Here is a 25,407-nt window from a genome sequence, read left to right on the forward strand (position 1 = left end):
TGATTCTACAGTACATTAATTTTCACAGAGTTTCCATTTTCATCTTCATTGGTCTTACAGAATTTCTTCTATGGCTTCAACTGTTCCTTAGAATGGTGCTCTAGGCTTTTCGCCTTTCTGGGATTTCCTTTACAGCAAGTTCAACAGAGGGTGTCAGGACAGAGGGGTAGGGGTATGTGATAAAGTAAGACATCCTAGAATACATTCCAAGAACACTAAAGAAATGAGACAGGAAATTATATGCAACATATAATAAATTTAAACTATCCCATAAAATAAATACAAGTCATTTTGCTTCCACACGAAGGTACCGTAGGGGTGTCAGATTTCCCCTCCCTACATAGTTGGATATAATTTTTGTTTCCATTTGAAGTCTGCCAGAGTATTGTTCAAATCCTGTGTTGTATCAATAGAGCCAGAAATGAAAAGGAATAAAGGAAGCAATAAGGACTCCCACTGCTCTGGTACTGAAATGAGAGTGGAGAATTTTATTTATTTATTTGTTTAAATCTTTCTTTCATCCACCTGTTAAAACCATCTGTCATTGAGGGCTCATATATAACTCCCTGATATGCATGCCCTGCCCTGCCTTTCTTTTTCATTTCAGTATGGATGGGTTATGATTATAATTGTATTTTGGATGTGATGTTTTATAGTTACTGTAACTTTAAAAAAAACAAGAGGAAAATTTCAAGTCTGCGTGATATCAATGTGTTCCTTAAATATCTAGCCCAGGCAGCAATTTTCAAAGAAGAAATAGCTGAGCTAGTGATTTAAAAGAGGAAAGAGGGAGATGGAAACTTCTTACCAAAGATTTATATCAAAAGTGAGTAGAACACATAGGAGAACAGTTTCTTATGAAAAACAGTTTGATTCCAATGTGTGGATGACTTTTTTTTTTTTGAGAGAGAGAGAGAGAGAGAGAGCACGAGCCGTGCAAATATATATTTTTCCACATGTGGTATCAGAGGGAACTCGTAAGGACAGCTATAATTAATATCCTGGTACTTATGTGGGTTTTACCTCTCTATTTCTGTTATTCAATTTAAATAAAATCCCTGCTACTCATGGCAAACCTTGCTTTGCTTGGTATATATAAACTAATAATGAGATAAGGTGTATTTTCCATCTTTAAAAAATACAGACACCAATATGAGGTCAACATACCTATATTTTACAATGATTTAAGAGGGAAAAAATGTAGTAGACAAACTCAGAGATTTATAGTAGTTCGTTTGTGTTCTGTGTGCATCCCCCTCCCTTTTTTATTTTAATTCTGATGTGGGAATTTGAGCTTAGATCATGCATTTATTTTTAATTTCTTTTTATTTTTTTACATAAACACATGCCTTTCCCTTTTTTGTCTCTGGTAGAGCTAAAGTTCTGAACCCTCTGAATGGCCCATCGTCATTAAAATAAATACAGATATGAGTCCATGAGGTAACTGTGAGTGATGGGAGACGCTCAAAAGATTGGGAGGTTTGGTTTATTTTGGATAAGCCCCAAAATTGTGGCTGCTTATCTGAAGTTATACAAATCTTTGAAGATCTCTCTCCCCACTCCAAAACATTTTCCACCTACTGTCCAGAGATCTCCCTATTTCTCTTCCATCCTGTTGTAACACCCACTTGGGGTATGACCACACTATTCGCCGTATTGGTGGGTAGCGATTGATCTGTCGGGGATCCATTTATCAAGTCTTGTCTAGACGCGATAAATCGATCCCCGAACGCACTTCCGTCAACTCCGGAACTCCACCAGGGCGAAAGGCGGAAGTGGAATCGACAGGGGAGCTGCAGCCGTTGATCCCGCGCCATTAGGATGGGAGGTAAGTCGAAATAAGATACGTCAACTTCAGCTACGCTATTCCAGTAGCTGAAGTTGCATATCTTACATCGACCTCCCCCACCCAGTATAGACCAGGCCTTAGTGTAGCACTCTATTTTTAGCTGAGACAGTACAGGATCATGCTTTTAGGCCCTGAGATCTCAGGTTCTGCTGCTGATGACTCGTGTGAGTGTGTGTGTGTGGGGGGGGGGGGAGTTACAGATAGTAACCCATACAGGGATTTGAGTGGGGTGAAACTATAAAGCTCAGGATGAGCTTCCTTAGCCAGGGGGAAGTCTATAACCCACACCAACTCAGTGTGAAATTCTCTCTCCCTCTAGGGATGGCTGAGCCACAGATTAAAGTAGATGTGTCTGTTACACTTCTATTCCCTGGTTTTCCACTCTTTCTGCCAACCATCAACCAGCCTCCATGTGATCACCCTTCTTTTATCTCCATAGCTGCTACTCAGGCCCTGACTCCCATCTCATGGACTTGTGACCCCATCTACCTCTTATTATATTACCTGGAAATCAGATACGACAGCCTTCACTCTCTCTTTCAAATTTAATATCAAATCAGAGGCCTTCACAGGGTGTATTGTGCACTTCTGATATGGAAGGCATAGAGTATGCAAGACCTAGCATTTGAGGTCTGCTGTGTTTTCCTCTCTCTCAATCACCTCTCTTCTGACTCCCTGGCACAGTGAAATGCTCCATTGTAGCTTGTTGCTAGCTGTATCTTCACAGCTTGTGGTGTCCATGTTGAAAGTTTTCAAGTCCCTTTTGCAAACATCCTTGAACCTAAGCATAGGTCACTATTGGTCTCTCAAGTTCCCCATGCATGAGATCGTTTAGAATGCATCCATCATCTGTCCCGCACAGATGACCAAGTCAATGGAGACATCTGTTTTAGAATAGGGATAAGATGTGGCAATTTTGATTTTTCAAGTACTTTTGATATCAGGAACTTTTGTTTCCCACTTGATATTTAGAATACAATGGAGGCAGCAGGTATATAAAGTGGTGTTGATTGTCCTCTCATGCCTGCGGTAGGTGGTCCAGATCTTGCCACCATACAGTAGCGTGCTCAGAAAATACATCTGGTAAATCCATATCTTGGGTGTTCAGTGTTAGTTTTCTGCTATCCCATACGTGCTCGGTCAGTTGACTGACTATGACGGCCACCTTTCCAATGTGAGAATTAAGCTCATCATCTAGAGATAAGTTATCCAATGCAGTTGATCCCAGATAGCAAAACTTTGTCCACAATGCCTAGTGTGGTCTAGCTATTGAAATTTCTGGTGCAGTCAACACAACTTGTGCCATAATCATTGCCTTCTTTAGACTGATGGGTAGTCCAAATTCATCACAAGCTAGCACAAAGCTACTGCAAGTTTGCTGGAGCTCCTCTTCACAGTGTGTGATGAGCATTTCATCATTTGGGAAAAAAAAGTTCTCTTATTTGCAGGTGTCTGACTTTGCTTTTTGTTGTTAGTCATGACGCGTTTTCCATCTGATCTTATATGGAGATGGATGCATTCAATGCTAGATGGAAAAAGCATGGAAAAGCAGCACAGAGAATATACTGGAGAGTGTTTCTGCCAAAACATATCCCTATTTGACACCACTGCAGATTTCAGAGCTGTCAGATTGCTCACCATTTATATTGGGCTAGCTTTCATGCCATTGTGGAAGGATCAAAGCAGACTGAGAAGGACTTGCGGGGCAACCAGTTCTCTCTAGCAGTTGAAAAAGACTCTTTCTGCTGACAAGGTCAGAAGCCTTTGTAAGATCCATGAAGGCCATGAAGAGAGGTTTTCCTTGTTCTTGACACTTTTTTCTGTGTGAAGACTATGCTGATAGTTGATCTATTGGCATGCAAACCAAACTGACTTTCTGGATACACATGTTCAGAAAGAACTTAATCTTTTGAGAATGACCCATCTCAGTCTTACTAGAAAGACTAAGAAGAGAAATTCCTCTGGATTGATTGCAACAACTACCATCTCCTTCGATACAGCATTAGGATGATGACATCCTTTAAGTCTTGTGATACACCACCTTCCCTCCAGGAGGCAAGCAAGACATTGTGAGGATGTTTAAATGCAACCTGTCATTCTTGTTTCAGTACTTCATTTGGAATTCTATCTTTTCCTGTAGTCTTTCCTGTTAGGGATGTGATTGCCTTTTCAAGCTCATTTATACATAGATGGTTCTTGATCACGTTCTTCAATAGTGTGTAGCCTGGGGATCGCATTTAGTGCTGCTTCAGAAACTATGGTTTCACATTAATAGAGTTTATGATATTGTTCCATTCAGCATTGCATCTGTTTACTTCTGTCATAAACAGATAGATAGTTAAGGGTTAGTAGAACAAAAGTACTTCATGTCTCTTTTGCCTGTAAAGGGTTAACAAGTTCAGTGAGCCTGGCTGTCACCTGACCAGAGGACCAATCAGGGGACAGGATACTTTCAAATCATGAGGGAGGGGAAGTTTTTATGTGTGCTGTTAGTTTTTGGTGGTTGTTCTCTCTGGGTTCTCAGAGGGACCAGACGTGCAACCAGGTTTCTCTCCAATCTCTTTGATACAGTCTCTTATATGTCCAGAATAGTGAGTACTAGGTAGATAAGGCGAGTTAGGCTTATGTTTGTTTTCTTTATTTGCAAATGTGTATTTGGCTGGAAGGAGTTCAAATTTGTATTTTGCTGAAAGGATTTTAATTTGTACTTGTATACTTAGGCTGGGAGGGTATTCCCAGTATCTATAGCTGAAAGACCCTGTAACATATTCCATCTTAAATTTACAAAGATAATTTTTACTGTTTTTCCCTCTTTAATTAAAAGCTTTTCTTGTTTAAGAACCTGATTGTTTTTTTATTCTGGTGAGACCCCAGGGGACGGGGTCTGGATCCACCAGGGAATTGGTGGGGAGAAAGGAGGGAAGTGGAGAGAGAGGTTATTTTCTCTCTGTGATAGGATTACTTTCTCTCTCAGGGAGAGTCTGGGAGGGGGAGAGAGAAGGAGGGGGGAAGGTGGATTTTCCTCTCTGTTTCAAGATTCAAGGAGTTTGAATCACAGTGATCTTCCAGGGTAACCCAGGGAGTGGAAGCCTGGGAGAGGCAACAGTGAGGGAAAGGGTTTACTTTCCTTGTCCCCGGGCAAGGTTTTGAGGGGACCAGAGTGTACCGGGCACTGGAATTCCTGGTTGGTGGCAGTGCTACAAGTACTGAGCTGGTAATTGAGCTTAGAGCATCTTTTGGACGCTAAGGTTCAGAGTGAGGGTTTATACCATGACAGCTTCTATCAATAATATTGTCTCCATTAAGAGATTTGAGTGAGGCAGTCTTCTTGACTGAGCCTCCTATTGATTTCTTGATTCCATCATACATCTTACATCTCTATTCTCAAAGGATGTTTGTGCCTTCTCATGCAGATTGATCCAGTGTGACTGAATGTATTGTCTTCCTGTTCATGGTAATGTGCTCTTAGCCACTCTGAGGTTAACATGTGTCTCAGGAGTGGGGTTCATTGTGTGGTGGTGCTATGCCATGCATTTTGCTTCAATAACTGGAAGTATTTCATCAGGATATGCTGCAAACCAGTCTTTGTCTTGTAAATCTTTTTACCAAAAACAAAGGTTACCCCTAGATGAATATTCATTCTGAGTGTGTTCCATGCTGCATCGGTGTTCAGAGGGGGTGCAATCAGTGGTTTAGCTTCCCTGAGATTCATAGTGAATTGGTGATACCTTCTTTGGTCATCTTTTGTGTTGATGATTAATGTATGAGCAACTTCTTTGTTTGGTATGATGAAATTTCCGTGGTGAAAGTTTTTTATTTTGCAGCATACAAGCACATGCTCTGTGCAGTAGTCTACACTGTGAAAAACAGTGAGTATGGAGAACATCCTGTATATAGTTCTATGGGTGACAAATCCATTTGGTACCACTGTCCAGATCTAGGATTTCTCTGTGAGACTTTCAGTGGTGAACCTCTTGGAATTAGGTTCTGGTAATGTGAGTGTAGAGCTCCAGTAGTCTTTGCCCATTATAAGCCATTTTTTTCCACTTCATGGTGGCCTATATATAGTAGCAACATCCAGTGATCTGAGCTGACTCTAGCATTGAAATCTCCCAGTAGACAGAGTTGATCACACAAAGGTAGCTTACTGACAATGATGCAGAAGTGCTACTAGAACAGTTCTTTCTCTTGAAAGATGAAGGAAAGTGGGGAGGCATATGTACTGATGATGGCAAAACCACCTGTTGTAGATATTCTTAGTTGTATGATACATTCTGATGTTGCAATGGGACATACAACCATGGATGCTTATGAGTTTTTGACTGCAAAATCCATCCTGTGTTGTAAGTCTTGTTTGCTTTTTCCACACCAGAAGGTGTAATGCATCTTGCATCAAGAGCCTGTGTCAGCTAGTCTGGTTTCAGAGAGAGCAGCTACATTGATGTCAAGCTTCTTCAGCTCTCTGTTGGTGATGGTGTCATTGACCTTCTCTAGAACATTTGACATACCAACAAGCAACCTTTTGGCATTCATGCTTAGGCAGAAAAAAGAAAAGGAGGTAGAGACTTTCCTTCAGACCAAAGCCCTCACCTGAACCCTCGGCACTAAGGACTGTGCCCAAAAGTTGGAGACCAAAATGTTTGGAAGCCAGAACAGTTGCAGTAGCTGATGTAGGGCACAAATGAGTTACAGGGCCAACTGCCTGATGTTTTCTCCAGAGCTGACTTAGTTCAGGGTTTTCATCCCCATCCTTTGTTCAATCAAGAGCTAGCTGTAAGGCAGCAACGCCAGATGGAGTTATTCCTCTGTGGCTATTGTTTTTCACTCCAGTGGGTGTCTGGCATACTCCACATAGTTCAGTGAATGGTGGGGTTCCTTGTTTAGTTGCTGAGCACCCAACCCGTGGCAGGTTATAATCAGTTATGTGGTACCAGTAACAGGCCTTACATGCCTGATCTGACCTGTGCATAATTAAGTCTGTAAGAATTACCCACTTCTGTGCTATTTACAGTGAATTCAGTTGCCCGTTGTTGTTGTTCTCATTGTTCCTCTGTCCACTTGTCTCTGTCCTTTCGGTTGTGAGCTTCTTGGAGCAGCTTCCCTTCTTGAGTTTCTGGAAAGCACCTAACACATAAGCTACCATAAACAATAATTTAATTTACTCATTACTCTGCCTGTCTATGCTCCTCCTTTGCCTCTCCCTTCCCCCCCAGTGTCTTCTAAATGGAATGTGAACCCAAAAGGTTGGAGTTTAAGATGAACTTTTAAACCCAGCAATGTTTGGATGGGTTCAGAATTCTGCAAAAATGATTTCACCCATACTGAAAGTGAACCAGTCAACGCCTTAGAACAGTTCTGATTTAATTAGAAAACGAGGCTGACACTGAGCCAGCTTGTACTCTTCTCTCTATTGGATCACCCATGTCTGGTGTTGACACTTGTACCGAGTGACTAAAATACGGGAGAGTATTGTAACTTTCATCTGTGTGAGAGCTCTCTCTCTCTCTCTCTCTCTCATTCTCACTCGTGTTGCCCCAGTGGTGTCTATTTTTGGTGGTTAAGCAGAATGAGTGTGTGACTGATTTTATAAGGCATTATTATAACATATTACGGTGAGCGTAGTGTGCCACATATTGAAGTAATATAGTGTCAGCGCCATACTTCGCTAACCTCCCTCTCTCTCCCCCCCGCCCCCCCCACCAGCATGGCTGCTGCTCTTTAAAGGGGAACAAGTCAGCTCACCTTTGGCACATTTTTCCTGGGATACGAACATCAGTCCAGCTGTGGGAAATGGTTATTTGGATCTTAAGGAAATTTTTTTTTAACTTATTGCTGTGGACTAGTGCATGCATTGTAAACCATGAAGGGATACATTTTTGAAGTGCTGTGTGGCAGTATAGCCACGTGGCACATGTTCAGGCAATGGGACTTTTATGAGGATAAGCCAATGGGCATAACACGGACAATGTACTCCCTTCAGTCACCTCCCGTTAAATATTGTTCTGCATATTGAGCTGCTGAATAAGTAGAGGAAGTAAATGTGTGTGTGTCCACCCATTCTTATGGTTAAAGTCATCCTGTGTTAAGGACCTTGGTGCTCAGAGGGTGGCTTTGGTCTTAATACTAATTAATAACAGTCAAGATTTTGTCCAGATGTTCCTGCCTGGCAGATCTTCACTGCTCCTGTGCTGAAGGAGAGAGGATCGGCCACCTCGGCAGCACCTTTCCACTCCCCCTTTTCATGGCCTGGCATCTGTCGGGGGAGCCCCTAATATCACAACTCCATTTGACCTCCACTGCCAGGAGCCAGGAGCTGCTGGGACTGGTGCAGGTCTGCCAAGTCTTTTCCACTGGGGGAAGAGGGAATCTCTGTCCCACATTGACACAAGCAGAACATTCAGGGGAGACCTTTGCCAGGGGATTCTCATAGAGATTTCCTCCTCTGAATTGCCTTTCCCTGTTCTAGAGGAGGGATGATCCAAACCAATAATAATAAAGGCTAAAATAAAAATCATCTAGGAATAACTAGGCATCTTCTGTTTAGAAAATTTTAACACATTCATAGCAGAGCACAAACCTTGTCCTTTTAGAAAATGGGCTTATGGGACAATGTACTTGCACAAAATAGCCAGTTGCCCCTTGCACCCCCAGCACATGCCCTCCGTGCCTCTGCTGTGGAGCCTCCCTTGTGGATCAGAGAGAGCCTACTGGAGGTGTCCTGTACCAGGGTATTCCACAGGGGGGACTTGTGATCCCTTTGCCCGAGTTAAGCTGATGCTAAAGGAAACACAGCTGAGCAGTGGATTTTCCAGGCCGAGTAACGCTAATAGCTGCTGAGCATTGTTGTGCACTGAACAGATGCTGCATTAGTGGCACGTCGGCAAATGGGAGAAAACTACAGCTGACCAGGAAGTGGAAGACCCACAAGGCAAGCAGACTATGATGACTTCTATCTCTAAGAACTGACACCCATCACTGTTACTGTCAGTGTTACCAAGGAAGAAAGGAGAGCAGCAGAATACGGACCCTGGACTTCAGAAAAGGAGAATTCAACTCCCTCAGGGAACTGATGGGCAGGATCCCCTGGGAGAATAACATGAGGGGGAAAGGAGTCTAGGAGAGCTGGCTGTATTTTAAAGAATCCTTATTGAGGTTGCAGGAACAAACCATCCCGATGTATGGAAAGAATAGTAAATATGGCACGTGACCGGCTTTGATTTACAGCAAAATCTTTGCTGATCTTAAACACAAAAATGAAGCTTACAAGAAGTGGAAGATGGGACAAATGACCGGGGAGGAGGATAAAAATATTGCTCAGGCATGCAGGAGTGAAATCTGGAAGGCCAAATCACACTTGGAGTTGCAACTAGCAAGAGATGTTACGAGTAACAAGAAGAGTTTCTTCAGGTATGTTAGCAACAAGAAGATGGTCAAGGAAAGTGTGGGCCCCTTACTGAACAAGAGAGGTAAACTAGTGACAGAGGATGTACAAAAAGCTAATGTACTCAATGCTTGTTTTTGCCTCCATCTTCATGAACAAGGTCAGCTACCAGATTACTACACTGGGCAGCACAGTAAGGGGTGGAGGTGACCAATGCTCTGTGGAGAAAGAAGTGGTTCAGGACTATTTAGAAAAGCTGGATGAGCACAAGTCCATGGGGCTGGATGCACTGCATCTGAGGGTGCTAAAGGAGTTGGCAGATGCGGTTGCAGAGCCATTGGCCATTATCTTTGAAAACTCAAGGCCATTGCGGGAGGTCCCGGATGACTGGGAAAAAGGCTAATGTAGTGCCCATCTTTAAAATAGGGAAGAAGGAGGATCTGGGAAACTACAGGCCAGTCAGCCTCACCTCAGTCCTTGGAAAAATCATGGAGCAGGTCCTCAAGAAATCAATTCTGAAGCACTTAGAGGAGAGGAAAGTGATCAAGAACAGTCAGCATGGATTCACCAAGAGCAAGTCATGCCTGACTAACCTAATTGCCTTCTATGATGAGATAACTGGCTCTGTGGATGAGGGGAAAGCAGTGGACGTGTTATTCCTTGACTTTAGCAAAGCTTTTGATACGGTCTCCCACAGTATTCTTGCCAGCAAGTTAAAGTAGTATGGGCTGGATGAGTGGACTATAAGGTGGACAGAAAGCTGGCTAGATCATTGGACTCAATGGGTAGTGATCAATGGCTCCATGTCTAGTTGGCAGCTGGTATCAAGCGGAGTGCCCCAAGGGTTGGTCTGGGGCCGGTTTTGTTCAATATCTTCATTAACGATCTGGAGGATGGCGTGGATTGCACCCTAAGCAAGTTTGCAGATGACACTAAACTGGAAGGCGTGATAGATACACTGGAGGGTAGGGATACGATACAGAGGGCCTAGACAAATTAGAGGATTGGGCCAAAAGAAATCTGATGAGGTTCAACAAGGACAAGTGCAGAGTCCTGCACTTAAGATAGAAGAATCCCATGCACTGCTACAGGCTAGGGGCCAAGCGACTAGGCAGCAGTGCTGCAGAAAAGGACCTAGGGGTTAGTGGACAAGAAGCTGGATGAGTCAACAGTGTGCCCTTGTTGCCAAGAAGGCTAACGGCATTTGGGGCTGTATAAGCAGGAGCATTGCCAGCAGATGAAGGGACGTGATCGTTCCCTTCTATTCAGCATTGGTGAGTCCTCATCTGGAGTACTGTGTCCAGTTTTGGGCCCCACACTACAAGAAGGATGTGGAAAAATTGGAAAGAGTCCAGCAGAGGGCAACAAAAATGTTTCAGAGGCTGGAGCGCATGACTTATGAGGAGAGGCTGAGGGAACTGGAATTATTTAGTCTGCAGAAGAGAAGAATGAGGGGGTATTTGATAGCTGCTTTCAACTACCTGAAAGTGGGTTCCAGAGAGGATGGATCTAGACGGTTCTCCATGGTACCAGATGACAGAACAAGGAGTAATGGTCTCAAGCTGCAGTGGGAGAGGTTTAGATTGGATATTAAGAAAATCTTTTTCACTAGGAAGGTGGTGAAGCACTGGAATGGGTTACCTAGGGAGGTGGTGGAATCTCCTTCCTTTGAGGTTTTTAAGGCCCGGCTTGACAAAGCTCTGGCTGGGATGATTTAGTTGGTGATGGTCCTGCTTTGAGCAGGGGGTTTGACTAGATGACCTCGTAAGGTCCCTTCCAACCCTGATATTCTGTGATTCCTTCCATTGTACTTGCCAGAAAACGAAGTGCTTTCAGGAGTTTATGTAGTTTTCTAAGCAGCGACATCCTTTTGATTAGGCAATATAAAGTAAATCATACCTCCTCTAACAGAGTGGTTGTCATGAAGCAACCCCACGTGTGGGCTTTTAACAACAACAGTGGACAGCTAACTGTTTACTTTTTAAAGTAAAACTTCTGTGCCGGCAATACTCCCTTTGTATTCAGTAGCTTTGTATGTGCAAGGAGCCAAAAATCAAGCTCTTACAGTTTGTACGGCTCCTTTGAAAGTTGGCAGGCTGGCAACTCTGAAAACTGTAGTCTTCTATTTAGCCTTAGATGAGAAACAGTAGGGGGAACAGAAATTCAAACAACCCCACACCACTTCCCCATCCTTCCGTCCTGACCTGAAGGAAGCACCTCTGGAGTAAGAGACTAGTTCAGACTTCACACCCATTCAGTCCTTGCAACTCCACTGAGTTTGCCATCAGAGGGTCACCCGTTGTGGTGGTATTGGTTTCCATGAAATGGGCATGTGTCCTTTAGAAGCTGGACTGAGACCACTAATGCATTTCAGAGAAGAGCCTGGTGATTCTTGATAACCACTATGCTCCCTGCTGTGATGAGGTATGCAGAATGGTAACATATACTTTGGTACAGCTGATGTACCTCAATATTGTGATACTGTATCAGACAGTGTACAACTCTTTTTGTCTCTAAATATATTAAGCATGTGCTCTGGTCACTGGAAACATTGTTAGAATATTTGATACATGAGATTTCCAGAGATAATAGCCCCAAAAGTTCCAACAGCTAGTCAGAAATGCCTTAGCAGCTAACTTTCTGTTTGACAGTACTTATCAATGTTAATTCAACTGGCTGTGAAGTTATCGTCTAGCTTTGCCTTCTGTCAAAAAACAGAGATTTCCAAGCAATTTCCTAGCTGAGCTTTAATGAAGCTGTCACCTTGGATGGAACACAAGAAAGATGCACAATATTTTGCAAGTGAAAATTTGTAAAACACTGGGGAAAATTTTGAATTTTTTATTCCTTACAAAAGGATGAGGTCACTTATCCCATCTCCTAACATAATGCATCTAGATAAGCCCTGAGTTCAGTTACTTCTTTACACACTAGAGACAGCATCGTTATACTGTAGCAAATGCCTGACCTGTCAGACATACCTGAAGAATAAGAAACACCAACAATTGCAAAAGAGAAAGGATACACAGCCTGGCAGAAACCCACATAAGGATATAACTCTGTGTGTCTGGTGGGAGGGAGGGCTTTGTATAGAGAAAATATTCTTTTCTGTTACTGGCTTCATTTCTGCAGTATCAAAAGACAAGTTTGGGCAATGGCTTCAGAGGAGCCTTGCATCCTGTCACTGACAGATCATCATGTCCCCAAACAGTGGGGCTGTGATAAGAACCAGATGATCTGAATTTCCTAACCAAAACCAGCAGCAATTGTCATCGGGGAAATAGCTGTGACTCAGATTCCACATCAGCATCCTCATCCATCAATGGGTTTATGGCATTTTCAATGGGTCGTATTACTGGTTCATCTCTAGAACTCGCTGGCTGCTTGGAGGATATGACTCCAGCTGCAATTTACTGGAGGAGGAGGAAAATCTGAACCCTTGGAACTGGTGGAGGAATTAAATTTATGTGATCTACCTTTGTTTGTGGTGATCGCTGTGTGACACAGGCAAATGGTTGGTTTCGATAGAGAGACTCCCATTTCAAACAGAATTTTTAATTGAATTCCAGTATGTGAACACAACATTCATTTTCTTAGGGACGGGCTTCTTTTATAGAGCTTAGAATATTAATTGAGGTCTTGCTCCCTATCCCATTCTCCTGTCACACACATTGAAGAAACATGGTTCTCTCACCATGGGCACAGCTCCTGTTTGGTCAACCTGGCTGCTGTAACTCAAGGGGTGTTGACATAAACAGATAGCTAAGGGTTAATGTCTCTTTCACCTATAAAAGGGTTAACAAACAGTGACCTGAAACACCTGACCAGAGGACCAATCAGGAGACAAAATACTTTCAAAACTGGGTGGAGGGAAGTTTGGGTGTAAGTTCTTTGTTCTTTGTCTTGGTTTGGTGACCCTCTCGGCTCTGAGAGTGCTCTCTCTATCTCCAGGCTTTCTAATCTTCTGTTTCCAAGTTGTAAGTACAAGGATAGTAAGACAATAGGTTTATATTGTATTTTTTTTTGTATTTACATGTGTGTAGTTGCTGGAATGTTTTAAATTGTATTCTTTTTGGATAAGGCTGTTTGTTCATTTTTTCTTTTAAGCAATTGACCCTGTATATTGTCACCTTGATACAGAGACCATTTTTATGTCTTTTTCTTTCTTTTTATATAAAGCTTTCTTTTTAAGACCTGTTGGATTTTTAGTGGGGGCTCAAGGGGATTGAGTCTGCAACTCACTAGGGAATTGGTGGGAGGAAGAAGACAGGCGGGAAGAGAGAATCTCTTTGTGTTAGATTTACTAAGCCTGACTTTGCATAACCTCTGGGTGAGGGGAGAGAGAGATTTGATCTCTCGGTACTTGTGTTTCAAGGACTTGAAGCAGGGAATCTCCTAGAGTACCCAGGGTGGGGAAATTTGGGAGGAGGTAAAGAGGGGGAAGGGGGTTATTTCCCTTTGTGGTGAGACTCAGGGCATCTGAGTCTTGGGGTTCCCCAGGGAAGGTTTTGGGGAGACCAGAGTGAGCCAGACACTGGAATTCTCTGGCTGGTGGCAGCGATATCAGATCCAAGCTGGTAATTAAGTTTGGAGGTTTCATGCTAGCTTCTCATGTTCTGAACTAAGGGTCAGATCTGAGTAGGAAAGTTATGACAGGTGTGACATTTGGATTGTATCATATACTACTCCAAATGGTTTGAGTGACTACTGTGTGCTGTGTATTAGGGGAGGGAAGACCTGTTGTTCTGCAAATAACATGAAAACCTGAAGACTGTGTAATAAACAGTCCTTTAAGGCTGATCGTTAAACAATGAAGATGGGGTTTTCTGGGAAGCCTAAGTGAGACCCTTGAGTAGCTCATGGCACCCAGCTCCCACTGAGTTTATTGTGATTTGGGTGCCTAACTCCCTTAGATTCCTTTGAAAAACCCAGTCTATTTATCTGCCAGGCAAAGGTTTTGTATAGCTCTGTAGTTTAAAACCCGATTCTCCTTTGTAAGGCTCTGGGACCATGTGCCCTGTGCATTCACCACTCTTCCTGTATGTGCTTGATTCTTCCAGCTTTCATAATCACTAGTGATGGGGATTTCTCTGACTCCTTAAAGAATTTTTCAGTTTTCACTTTCCTTTCTTCTAGTGGGGGTCTGTTGCTATGTCACATGGTAGTTACAGGATCAGTCCTAGGTGAAATTTATGTTAAGGCAATGATATACAAGGAAAGCTCTGCTTTCAGTTATTCCTGGCCGATTTTTAATGCTTATCATTTGTAACCATTGTTGGGAATTTCTTGCATGAGGTGATATTTCTGCAGCTGATATCTCAGATATTGGGGCAGAAATAACAAATAATTGAAATGACTGTAGACAAATCAGTGGATGGCTAAAAGGGAGATCAAACTGAGTCCTGATTATGACTGGCAGTGTCAGGAAAACCCTTCTGATCTCAATGGAAACATACAATGAGCCATGCTCAGAGTCTGCATCCTGAGCAATTGGCATTTGGTGCTGTTTAGTGAAACATCAACCTGAAGGAAAGCAACCAGCAGCTTATAAAGGCTTTTCTAAGAAGGAAATAAGTGTTAGTGAAAGGGAGCTTCAAATGGTGGCAGAATTTCTCAGCTGCTCTGGCGTAGGATAGTCCTGTTTCTTCTCATTTGCTAAAGAATTCTATGGTAATAGTTGAAATATTACAAAAGTGTGCAAGCAGCATAACTAGAATGTTCTGGCCTAATAATGTAGAGGTTTTTTTTTTTAATATGCATTCTTCAGTTTAGTCAAATCTGCTTTCTAGAGTCATTGGCTATGTGGGACTGAAATTATTTTCCTTGGGGTATAAGTTTTTGTCTTAAATCTGTACTGTAGAGTAAATCCTTAAGTTTTAATGCCATAAACCAAAAAAGAAAATAGATTCAACTGGATTAAACTACTTGTATTGTTTATATTCCAGGCTCTTCAAATTTGCAATAAACAAACGATTTTAGATTTGAAATAGCTTGGATTGGTTTCTCAAATACACAATTCAGAGGAGGGAAATTCACTTTACTTTCTTAAACATTAAACATGGATTGAGTTGAAAATGAACTATGTTTATTCCACTTGTTAAAAGAAAACTTGGAGCCTGTTCCAACTTGAGATCACATGCTTTCTGGGAATATATAGGTCTTATAACAAATCTTGGAATGCAAATAACTGGCACATGACTACCTTCTGGGTGGGTGTGCAATTTATTTCAGAGAAATGTGGACCCTTCACATGTCTAGCTGGGCTGCTTGTAACTTGTGATGACGGAAAAGTCCTCAGTTATGTGGCCTCACCTTGCAACCCTGTTTAGCTGCTCTTCAGAGTGGACTTGATACTAATGCTGAATAACTAGCACAGGTATCTGTATGCATTTTGATGATATTTGTTTCTTTGAAAAATAGAAACAAGCAGCACACATTTTTGCTTTATGAAGCTGGTAGCCAGAAAGCTGCCAGTTGAAGTAACTTCAGTGAACTGGCATCCAGCTATTCTTATCTCACGTGTAAAGGCTAAAACGATTGCATAGAGGGGATGGAATGCATCTGGGAATCTATTGCATATGTGATCTTTTGCAGCTGGGGAGGTGGATTGGCTATAATCAAGAGTTTAATCTCTTATCATACTCTTTTTAATTGCTGCATTTATTCCTAGCAATTATAGGGTTGATTCAAAATTAAGATGAGCTGCATTTTCATAAAGATGAGAAAGAGAGGATAGAATTTAGTGTGACTAATCAGTATAATACACACAATGGTTGGATCCAGTGTTCTCTCTCACTAAATTAATTCAGTCTATTTTTTACAGCTGGTGGATCCAAAGCAAAACAACATAGTCCTGCATGGTCACGGTGGTTAAGACATGATTCAGTTACCCATCTAAATTAGAATCTGCTCTTCAGAAAGCAGCATCTGGCGAAGAAAGTGCTGCACCTGTTTAAGACACATTTCTAGTATCCTTGCCATATAGCAGAGTTAAAATGGAAACTGGCCACATCCTCAAAACCACCACACAATTTGGCATGACACGCAACCTCAGCATGGGAGAGGTCCGGGAATGGAGTAGTAGGGTCACAATTGAGGTGCTTTAGTAGAGCTGCATGAGAAAAACTTGCCCGCCGTATGCCTCTGGCTCAAGCCAATGATCCCTCAGTCATTAGATTCACTTGCGTATCTCTTTAAGAAGATCCAAACAATGTCACTTACTCATCACATCCTGTTTTGCACTCCACCTTAAAAATTGTGCTGGGGCCTGCTTGCAGCCTGTTATTTTAAAGTCTCATCCAAAGTCCACTAAACATCATGGGAGTTTTTGCATTGACTTCAGTGGGCTTTGGATCAGGCCCTTAATGCCCTCTAAAAGGGGGGTGTACCAGGAGGATCTGGCATCATGAGTATCATGTCAAGTGGATAGAGGTTGCTTCAGAACTGAAACGGCGAATATATCCAGCTCTCTTTACTTGGGGGGCGGGCCTCTACACACATGTATGTTTCAAAATCTATACTCGAATTTAAAAAAAACCAAACTGTTATGTCTCTAAGGATACATGAGCAATAGTATCAGGAATGCAGCACCAGTGCCATTGCAAGGGTCCAGCGGACAATGGTGTTATATATCTTGTCCGTCAGCCCTGCAGCTTAGCCCCACCACTTCCTTTAAAAACAAAAAGCTATATTCAATGCTGCTGCCAGAGAGTAACAACTTGTTTTTTCACCCATGCGGCCCATATATATGTGACTCATTTTCCAAGACTGGGCTTGGACTGTGTAAGATAAAAGAACAAGTACAGAGACACAGAAGAAAAATTGGCTTGATCGCTACCCTGAAAATCTTATTTTTTCTTAACGGTTGCCAATTTATGGCCTGGCTCTGATCTCACGCTGGTTTAACACCATTGACTTCCACAGAGTAACCGCACTTTCACACCAGCGTCAGTTAAAGTAGAATCAAGCCTTTGGAGTGAATCTAACAATATGGTTTGATTATCACTTCAACCTGTGCAGTCTGAGTATTTTTACATGAACTAACGTGTTAGTCAAGTGCAGTTTCCATATACCTCACCCATGTAACTGAGGGCAAACCTGGGCCTTCAAAACACAATTTTTTTTAATTATAAATATTTACTTGTTGCTTTTTTTCAGAAAAGGGCTCTTCAGAAGGCATCAGAGAATTAGAAAACATCTGTCCTCTGTTAAGCGATTTAGCCCTTTGGTGCCTTTAGAGATTGCAGATTAACTGTGTTCTTAGAGAAGCCACACCTGAATTGCCATATGGATATCTGTGGCAATAAAACTAAAAGGAATGCCTTGAAAAAAGGTGTAATGCTTTCATATGTGCTCTGCAGCACAGCATGCATAGGATTAATCAATTATTTCACAAAGTGTAAGCTACCTATAACTTTTCTTAACACATGTCAAACTAATAAGGGGTCTTATTGTAAGACACTTGTAGCAATAACTTCTTAAAGGAAAACAAATGCAGAAACCACTATGTAACAAATAGAATAAAGTAGGAAGAATAGAGACCCATCAAATAAAGTGAACTCATACTGTAATATACAGGGGAGTTTAATACTGTACTGATCATTGTGAAAATCAGACATTTCTGTAATGTTAATCAATTTAATATCATGAATTAGCACAGGCGTAGAAACACACACTCACACACACGAACAGAGTACCAAATTCATCTCCGTGTAAATGGGTGCAATTTGCCCCAGACCCCACAGGGGCCCCCACGAGAATATAATATTCTATAGTTTTGCAATTTTTTTTTGTGGAGGGGGCCCCTGAAATTGCTTTGCCCCAGATCCCCTGAATCCTCTGGGCGGCCATGAGTGCAACTCCAGTGAAGGCAGTCTGCTTTGTCTCTTGTCTACAGTTTTCATTTCCCCCTTATTTAGTTGTTAAGGACATACAATGTACCACTAAGTCATGGCGAATTGTAATAGTAACTAATATGACGGGGGTTACGTTACCAAAGTTAAGCCTCAGCATTCCTATGTGATCTAGATGTGTCCAAATGCTTGAGCAGAGCCAGCTGACCTCAGTGTTGGCACATTGTATAAAAGTGCTGTCTTCTCTTCAACCAACCTTGTTTCTGGGTTCTTGCCCTTTATAATATGTGACTGTGAGAACATCTGCTACAGCACACCCTGCCATCTCTGATAGGATTAGAAAATTCCCATTTTAGTACATTTCCTCAGTATTAATAGTTAGGATAAATAATAAACTCTTGGTTCCTGCATTACAAATACAAGCAATGGTACCTTTACACTGAATAACACATTTCTCACACTGTAAGTCCCAGTTGGTTAACAGTTTTAAAGACTGAGGGCAGCAGGCATAATGCCCAACTCAGTAGGTATTGAGGGTTTGAATTTGGATCTAGGTCTAGGGCTGTGATATGTTCTAAGTCTATTCTGAATAGACAGATATGTAACTGTTCACTGCCCCAGATCAGTCAATGCTTTCTCTTCTACCTGTGAATAACGCTGGAGTCTTTGCCAGGATTCAGATTTCATTACAAAAGTTGTACATAGCTCTGTTTATGATGGTAAAGTGATTTCTGTGTTGATCTGTCTCTGCTTCTGAGAAGAATCCCTGCAGATTTACAGCTAACACAGGTTCCCAGACTACTATACCACTGGTTAGATGCTTAAGATTGTCCACTGCAAAAGTTTTCCCCCTATTTTTGTTCATTCCTCTAGTCTGTTCTAAATACAATTAAAATGCAACTTTCTTTAGGGATGGGCCAAAGTGCAATGAGCCAATTTTTCAATGAGTACTTTAGTTGGCCTCCATTTGTACACATATACTTTACAAGCCCAATCACCTGCACAGATTGTGGAATTTCTCCTTGAAAAACCAATGGTTCAAATGGGATTTTCTTCTTTTCTAGTGCAGCAAAAATACTCATACGAACAATCCCATATGACAGCCCCCTTCTCCGCAAGCACAGAAAATGCCTGCTCTCACTGCTGTATAAAATGCTCTTTCATATTAATCCTCCCTTGTCTCGAGGCTGCGATGGAAAGTGAACACTAAAAGGGTGAAATTAGGTACCCTAAATAGCCATCTACTGCGAACACCACCGTAATGCCCAGCGGTTAGGAATTTCAGCAAAACATCTTTCTGCAGGGTCTGCTAAGACCTGCAGCATATCTGATATGCAGAAAGACTAAGTGAATTACAATAAGATTGATTTAAGACAAGTTTTTCTTCACTAATCTCCTGGGTTATGTTTTTTTTTTTTCCTCTTCTAGAGTTCCAGAACAGCTCGGTCTGAAGAAGACCGAGATACACTGTGGGATGCCTGGGGTTCATGGAGTGAATGTTCACGCACTTGTGGAGGAGGGGCTTCCTATTCACTCAGACGCTGCCTGAGCAGCAAGTAAGTTGATAAATGCTTTTATCTTAACAGTGGGAGAACTCAACACGCTGACATATGTCACTGCATAAAGAGCAGTGGATGTGTTGGATGGTGCTGAAATTCTAGCCTCAGTGGAAGAAGCTTACTTTTTTTTTTAATTCAGGCAACCAGCCAGCAGGTTTGATAGTCCACTATACCATTTAAAATATGAAACCCATAGAGGAACAAAAGTTTTCTGCACAGTTTTACCTAAGCATACTGTACCTTGCCAGCTATTGAAAAGTGAAACTCCCATTCACCATCTATGTTTGAGTGGTAATCCTTTTCACACCCACATTCTGGACTGGAGCTAATTCTCTATGTTTAGCACCCTAGAACCTTTAGTCACATAGAGATTTTAAATGCATCACATAGACACAAAATAATATATTGGGCTGTATAAGTGAGAATGATAACAGCTCTACAGAGTGGATCTGCTGTAATTTAGGTCCTTGTGCTTAAATAAGGAGAAGGAAGAAGGCAGAGTCAGAGAGTGTTTATGGAATCAACTCATAAATAAGTTCCATTGGTCTTTAATACAGTAGGTTTTTACTGCCCCATTCACACAGAATCAGTTCTTCCTGCCTTATGAAACCAGATGAGAGGTTGTGTCCAAATAGAGATTGATCTCCATATTTTTAATGTGGAATGCAGGGGATTATTATGTGTGCAACTTCTGCTAGTCGGTGACAATAGATTGTAAAAAGTAAAATTTGACCTTGAACTAGCACTGTCATAAATGTAGAACTGTTTTTCCTTTTTTTCTGGTTTGTATGCAGTTCCAGATTTAAAAAGTGTTAAATGATTAATTTTTGTGCTGGGCAAGCATTTTACAATTAAAAAAAAAAAAAAAGAAAAGCCAGTGGGGTGTAAGGGAGGGAGGAAAGAAACACACCCGAACATTGGAGATTTTGAAATAAACCTAAATACATGACAGTTGAAAACCTGGCAAGACTATGTGAAGAAATACCTGAGGGTATATGTGTGGAACAGTTCATTGCTTGATACATTTGATCACATTACAGAAATGTATTTGCTATATAGAATTGTACAACAAATAAAATTAAAAGGAGGAAGCTACAATTTTTTATACAAATTAAAAATTGGCAAGTTAGCTCAATGTTGTGGAACAAACCAACCCACAAAGCAAACCTAAAGATTTCTTCTCCTGTGAGAAATGTTCATGGTATGTGATGGCTCCCAGAACAGTAAGGGAAAACAGATAGGGAGCCCATCTTTTCAGTTCTGAAGCTATGCAAAGAATACTTGCTCCATTTCTAAATGAAATGCAGCTGACTAACTGAAATCAATTTCTTTCCAACCTGCAGTTGCCAATGTTCTGATTAGTATCACAGAGCTTCTGCTGTTCGTTAGGTTCAGTATTGTTTTGCTGTTAAACTTTTGTGGCAATTGTGCAAGTATGAAGTGTTAGCTTGAAATTCTGTTTTCAGATCCCCATGGAAGATCCTAACTCTGACATTCTGATGCTCTTACATTCAGCACACTCCAATTAACGTCAGTGTTTGCATAAGTCAATAAAATAACATAATAGGTATGTAGGACATAATTCTCCTCTGAGCTGCATGGTTTATCTCCAAACTAATATTCTGTGCAGAGCTACTTTTGATACCAGTGGGATATAAATACATGTACTATAGGAGGAGCAGAATATTGGAGGTGAGATCTGGTGTAAGGTTTTTGGTCATTAAGTAAGAGATAATTAATTAGTAATGCCGCCAATTCCTTTTGAAAAGGTGGTTTAAATATGATGTCTAAATTCTGGCCTCAGTTATATGGTACAACCCTTAGTGAAGTCAGTGGGGCTTGCACATGTGTAAATGAGAGAAGAGTTTGGCCAAATATATATTATTATATTACTGCATATTTCATGAGCAGAAAAGAGAGGGAAAATAATATCCACAAAAACAAAAGGGCTATGCTGTACTGCTTCTAATAGTTCTTACAAATGCAAAGGAGAAATAATGAGAGAAGCTGTGGATTTTGATCTCGCTATCACTCCCCCACACACATGTATTTTGCATGTACAGTACATTTAAGATGTGGGACCCAGCTGTGTGAGACTTATTTGCATTTGGCCCAGTGGACAGTCCATTGGGCTGCAAGTGAGGGGAGCTGTGTTCTAATCTTGACTCTGCGACTTTTAGGCAAGTCACTTTGCCTCCCTGTGTCTGTTTCCTCTCCCACATGTTCAGGCTTGTCTTTTAGACTATAAATTCTTCAGGGTTGGAACTGTCATACAGTGCATGGATGGACAGTGCATGGCACAAGGGGTCCTGATCTCATTTAGGGACTACAGGAACTATTGTAATACCAATAATAAAATAACTAAATTAGGAACACAGGCATTGTCAGACTGGTACAGACCCAAGGTCTCTCCAGTTCAGTATACTGTCTTTGATAGTGGCCAGCTCCAGATGCCTCAGATAAACGTTAGGAACTCCCATATGTGATTTAATCTGCTCCATGAAGATGTTGTCCTAATCCATAGTAGTTAGATGGATTTAAATCCTGAAGCATGCAACTTTTAATCCATTCAAATATTCTTTCTTAGCTTTAATTTTTATAACTTTGGATATTCGTGTTATCTGTATAACTGTCTAATGCCCCTTTGAATCTTACTAAATTATTTGCCTCAATGATGCCCTGTAGCAGTGAGTTCCACAGTCTAATTTTATGTGGAGTGAAAAAGTAGTTCCCTTTTTTTTTAGTTTTTGAATTTGCTGTCTTTTCAGTTTCATGGAATGTCCCCTTATTCTTGTGTTGGGAGACAGGGAGAACAGAAGCGCTCAATCTGCCTTCTCTATACTGTGACTTTTATCATAAAAAAACAGACATCACAATATTAAAATCCATGAGCTATGGAGAAGGGATGACATATTCTCTAAATCTCGTTCTTGAGGCTTAAGGGAAAGGGGATAGGTGAGGCACTCTGTATGCTAACAAAACACCACAAAGTACTTAAATTGCAGTATGGTGGCACAAGACAGTATCAGCAATGGAGGCCTGAGGTAGGGAGATTCCGCACACCCTGGCACTGTGGGGATGATCTTCATGCAGTATCTCTACAGGTTTTCTTGAGGGGACGATTAAGATTTTGCTGCAGCATTGCAGCCCTGGGAATGTCCAGTGGGTCTGCACAGTACATGCATCCACTGATCCAAAATTCTCAGGTATGGGAGAGTAGCAGGTCACATCTGTTACTGCTTCCTATGCCTTGTGGTAGCAGCCATGGCACTGCTTTCACACAGAGGAAATTTGTATTAGCTGCTAAATACTATGTTTATGGGAGCCCTAGAAATACATAGATAGACCAGATAGAAAAGCCCTTATACATGAGCTTGGCTCCATTCCCCAGGACCTAGCCTTTATTTATTGCCTACTATAGGAATTGAAGCTATTTCAACACCCAACTGGAATGAAAATAACATTATATCCTTCAGCTTTGTGACTGATAGAATACCTGTGCATTGCAATCAAGTAAAGAATATTCGCAGCATGTGTGTTGATGCAAGTGGATTTGCACAGGAAAAATAGGTGGCTGAGAACTCCTCATATATTTCATATCTATTTTGAGTCCAACTTTCACTGGAAATATTTTACAGTTGCAAAGAGCTGTCACATCAATTCTGTTAATGTAAATTCACCCCACCCTGATCTTATAAATACACAGAGAGCTCTGGAATTATAATTTGCATGTTAACAGGCATTGCCATAATATTAAAATTGTTCTACTGCTTCTGGTTTTAGCTGGAAGGTAAATGTGATTTCCCACCCCCTCATACTCTTCCAGATTCTTCATGAAGTCATAATAAGGAAGGAAGGAGGAGACATCAGGAAAGCAGAAACTCATGGGACCATAGGAATGATTTTAGGAGATAATAGGTTAATTGAAAATCCAGGGTATTTACTTAGAATTCTTAGCCATTATTGTTGCTGCTGTTTCCGGCAGAAGGATGGAACATAGCTGTGTGAATGTAAAGCAGAATGCTTAGTGGAATGTGAAATCCCATGGACACTGACCTGCTGAATCCGAGTTTAAGGGTCAAAATCCATTATCATTCTTCTAGGAAATCCTATATAAACTGCTTCACAGGATGGAGGTTTTCTTGACATTAGATGGGTGATATATGTGTGGTAGGGAAAGAAAGTAACATTAACATCTTCCTGCCAAGCTCTCCTCAATAATAAAAGCAATGGGGGTGAGAAAGGGAGGGAATCCACACAAGTGAGTCACAATCCTAGCATTGTTTAGTGTTTTCATGCCTGTCCAGTCACTTGTTTGAATTCATTTTTTCCTTATTAAGTACCTCCCTTCCTTCCTGATGATGACTTCTCCTTGGTAATATGTCCAAACCACAAATCCAGCTGCACCAGCCCCACTGGTTTTGCTAACTGAAATGGTCTCTGAATTCATCTGGCATTGGGGAGCAGTCCCATCCCACTCTTTTTTCACTAGCCTTTACAAACGGTGCAAGGTATCCATTCAGCCAGAGTGGCAGATGCACATCACTCAGAGGGCTTGAAGCTAGTGACGTAGTGAGTTGGATTTTAGGGAAGCGCTCAGCATTCCTATTATTACGTATGGCAGAGTGGATTTAATGGCTCTGCTAAGTTAGAATCATCCTTGGTTCTACTCCAGCTAGATTCAGTTACTCAGTATAGTAGCCATTGATAGACACCTTTTCTTTGTGGAGTGAGAGAGACTAAATGACGTACTTGTATGATGCCTGTATCCTATGTAACATTTTTCCAGGGCAGTGTCTAGTTGTGGATTTGTTCCACCAGACACTAGATGTCATCTCTTCTTGATGCTGCAGATTATCAGTTAAGGAATTAAAATAACCCTACCTCATATAGACCTGTGATTCTGAAACTGCTGTGTGTATGGTGCACTCACGCGGTGCACTGGCTGCTTTAAAATGCAATATCAGAACAAGAATCCATTATAACAACACTGATTAACATTGTGAAGATGGTACACCAAGGATTTGTGAGTTTGAGATATGTTATGCTATGTCTTGTTTAAGAACTGCTGCAATATATCCTTGGTTCTAAGGTCCATAGCATAGTCTACTATCGCATTATTAACCTTGGTGCTCCAGCACTTTTTCCAAGCCTCAATTCAGAATAACTGTTGAGGTCTACACTCCTGATTTGTGGATGCAATCATGAACTTAGCTGTCTCAGTAATATCAATTGCCAGAGCACCTGCAAAAATGTAGGCCTAGCTAACACTGGGCTAGAAATGTAGTCACACAAAGCTGGTGGATATTGTTGATGTAAAGAATAATAACAATCACAAGATGGGAGGGTGACGATGATGATCATTTCTGAGGTGCCCTTGTATAGCTTTACAATATGACACTATACGTTGGGTCATATAAAATGGGTCTATTTGCATATTTTCAGCATGAAACAAATAGTGTAAAAACCAAATGACAAATTGAAGATAGGTTTATCTGTAATATCTTAACACAGATCACCACAGATTGTAAGAATTCTTTTACTGTAGTGTAAAGGAAACCTTAGATTTAGGAAGATATAATGCATGTGTCCTCCTTGTACAACTGAGATGGCTAGGATTTTTCTCTCTGTCCCAAGACTCTATGTACAAAACTTATTTAGTAGAGAGTGAAAAAATTTCTTTAGAAATAAAATTTCTATAGTTGTTTTTTTTTTTAAAAACCACCTATAGAATTCTAAGAACATAAGAAGTTCTGTATTAGATCA

General features: G+C 41.3%; 1 protein-coding gene across 4 annotated transcripts in view; it reads left to right on the plus strand.

Annotated features, from left to right (window-relative positions):
• The window catches only part of ADAMTSL1 (ADAMTS like 1), a 692,925-nt gene that overhangs the window by 431,266 nt on the left and 236,252 nt on the right, over positions 1 to 25,407 (plus strand). For all 4 annotated transcript variants that reach the window (XM_030566852.1, XM_030566853.1, XM_030566854.1 and 1 more), the window contains one exon: positions 19,511 to 19,638. In XM_030566852.1, the coding sequence (XP_030422712.1) occupies positions 19,511 to 19,638 (128 nt within the window). The remainder of the gene's footprint in view (positions 1 to 19,510; positions 19,639 to 25,407) is intronic.

Source organism: Gopherus evgoodei, chromosome 6 (genome assembly GCF_007399415.2).
Source record: "Gopherus evgoodei ecotype Sinaloan lineage chromosome 6, rGopEvg1_v1.p, whole genome shotgun sequence".
NCBI lineage: Eukaryota > Metazoa > Chordata > Testudines > Testudinidae > Gopherus > Gopherus evgoodei.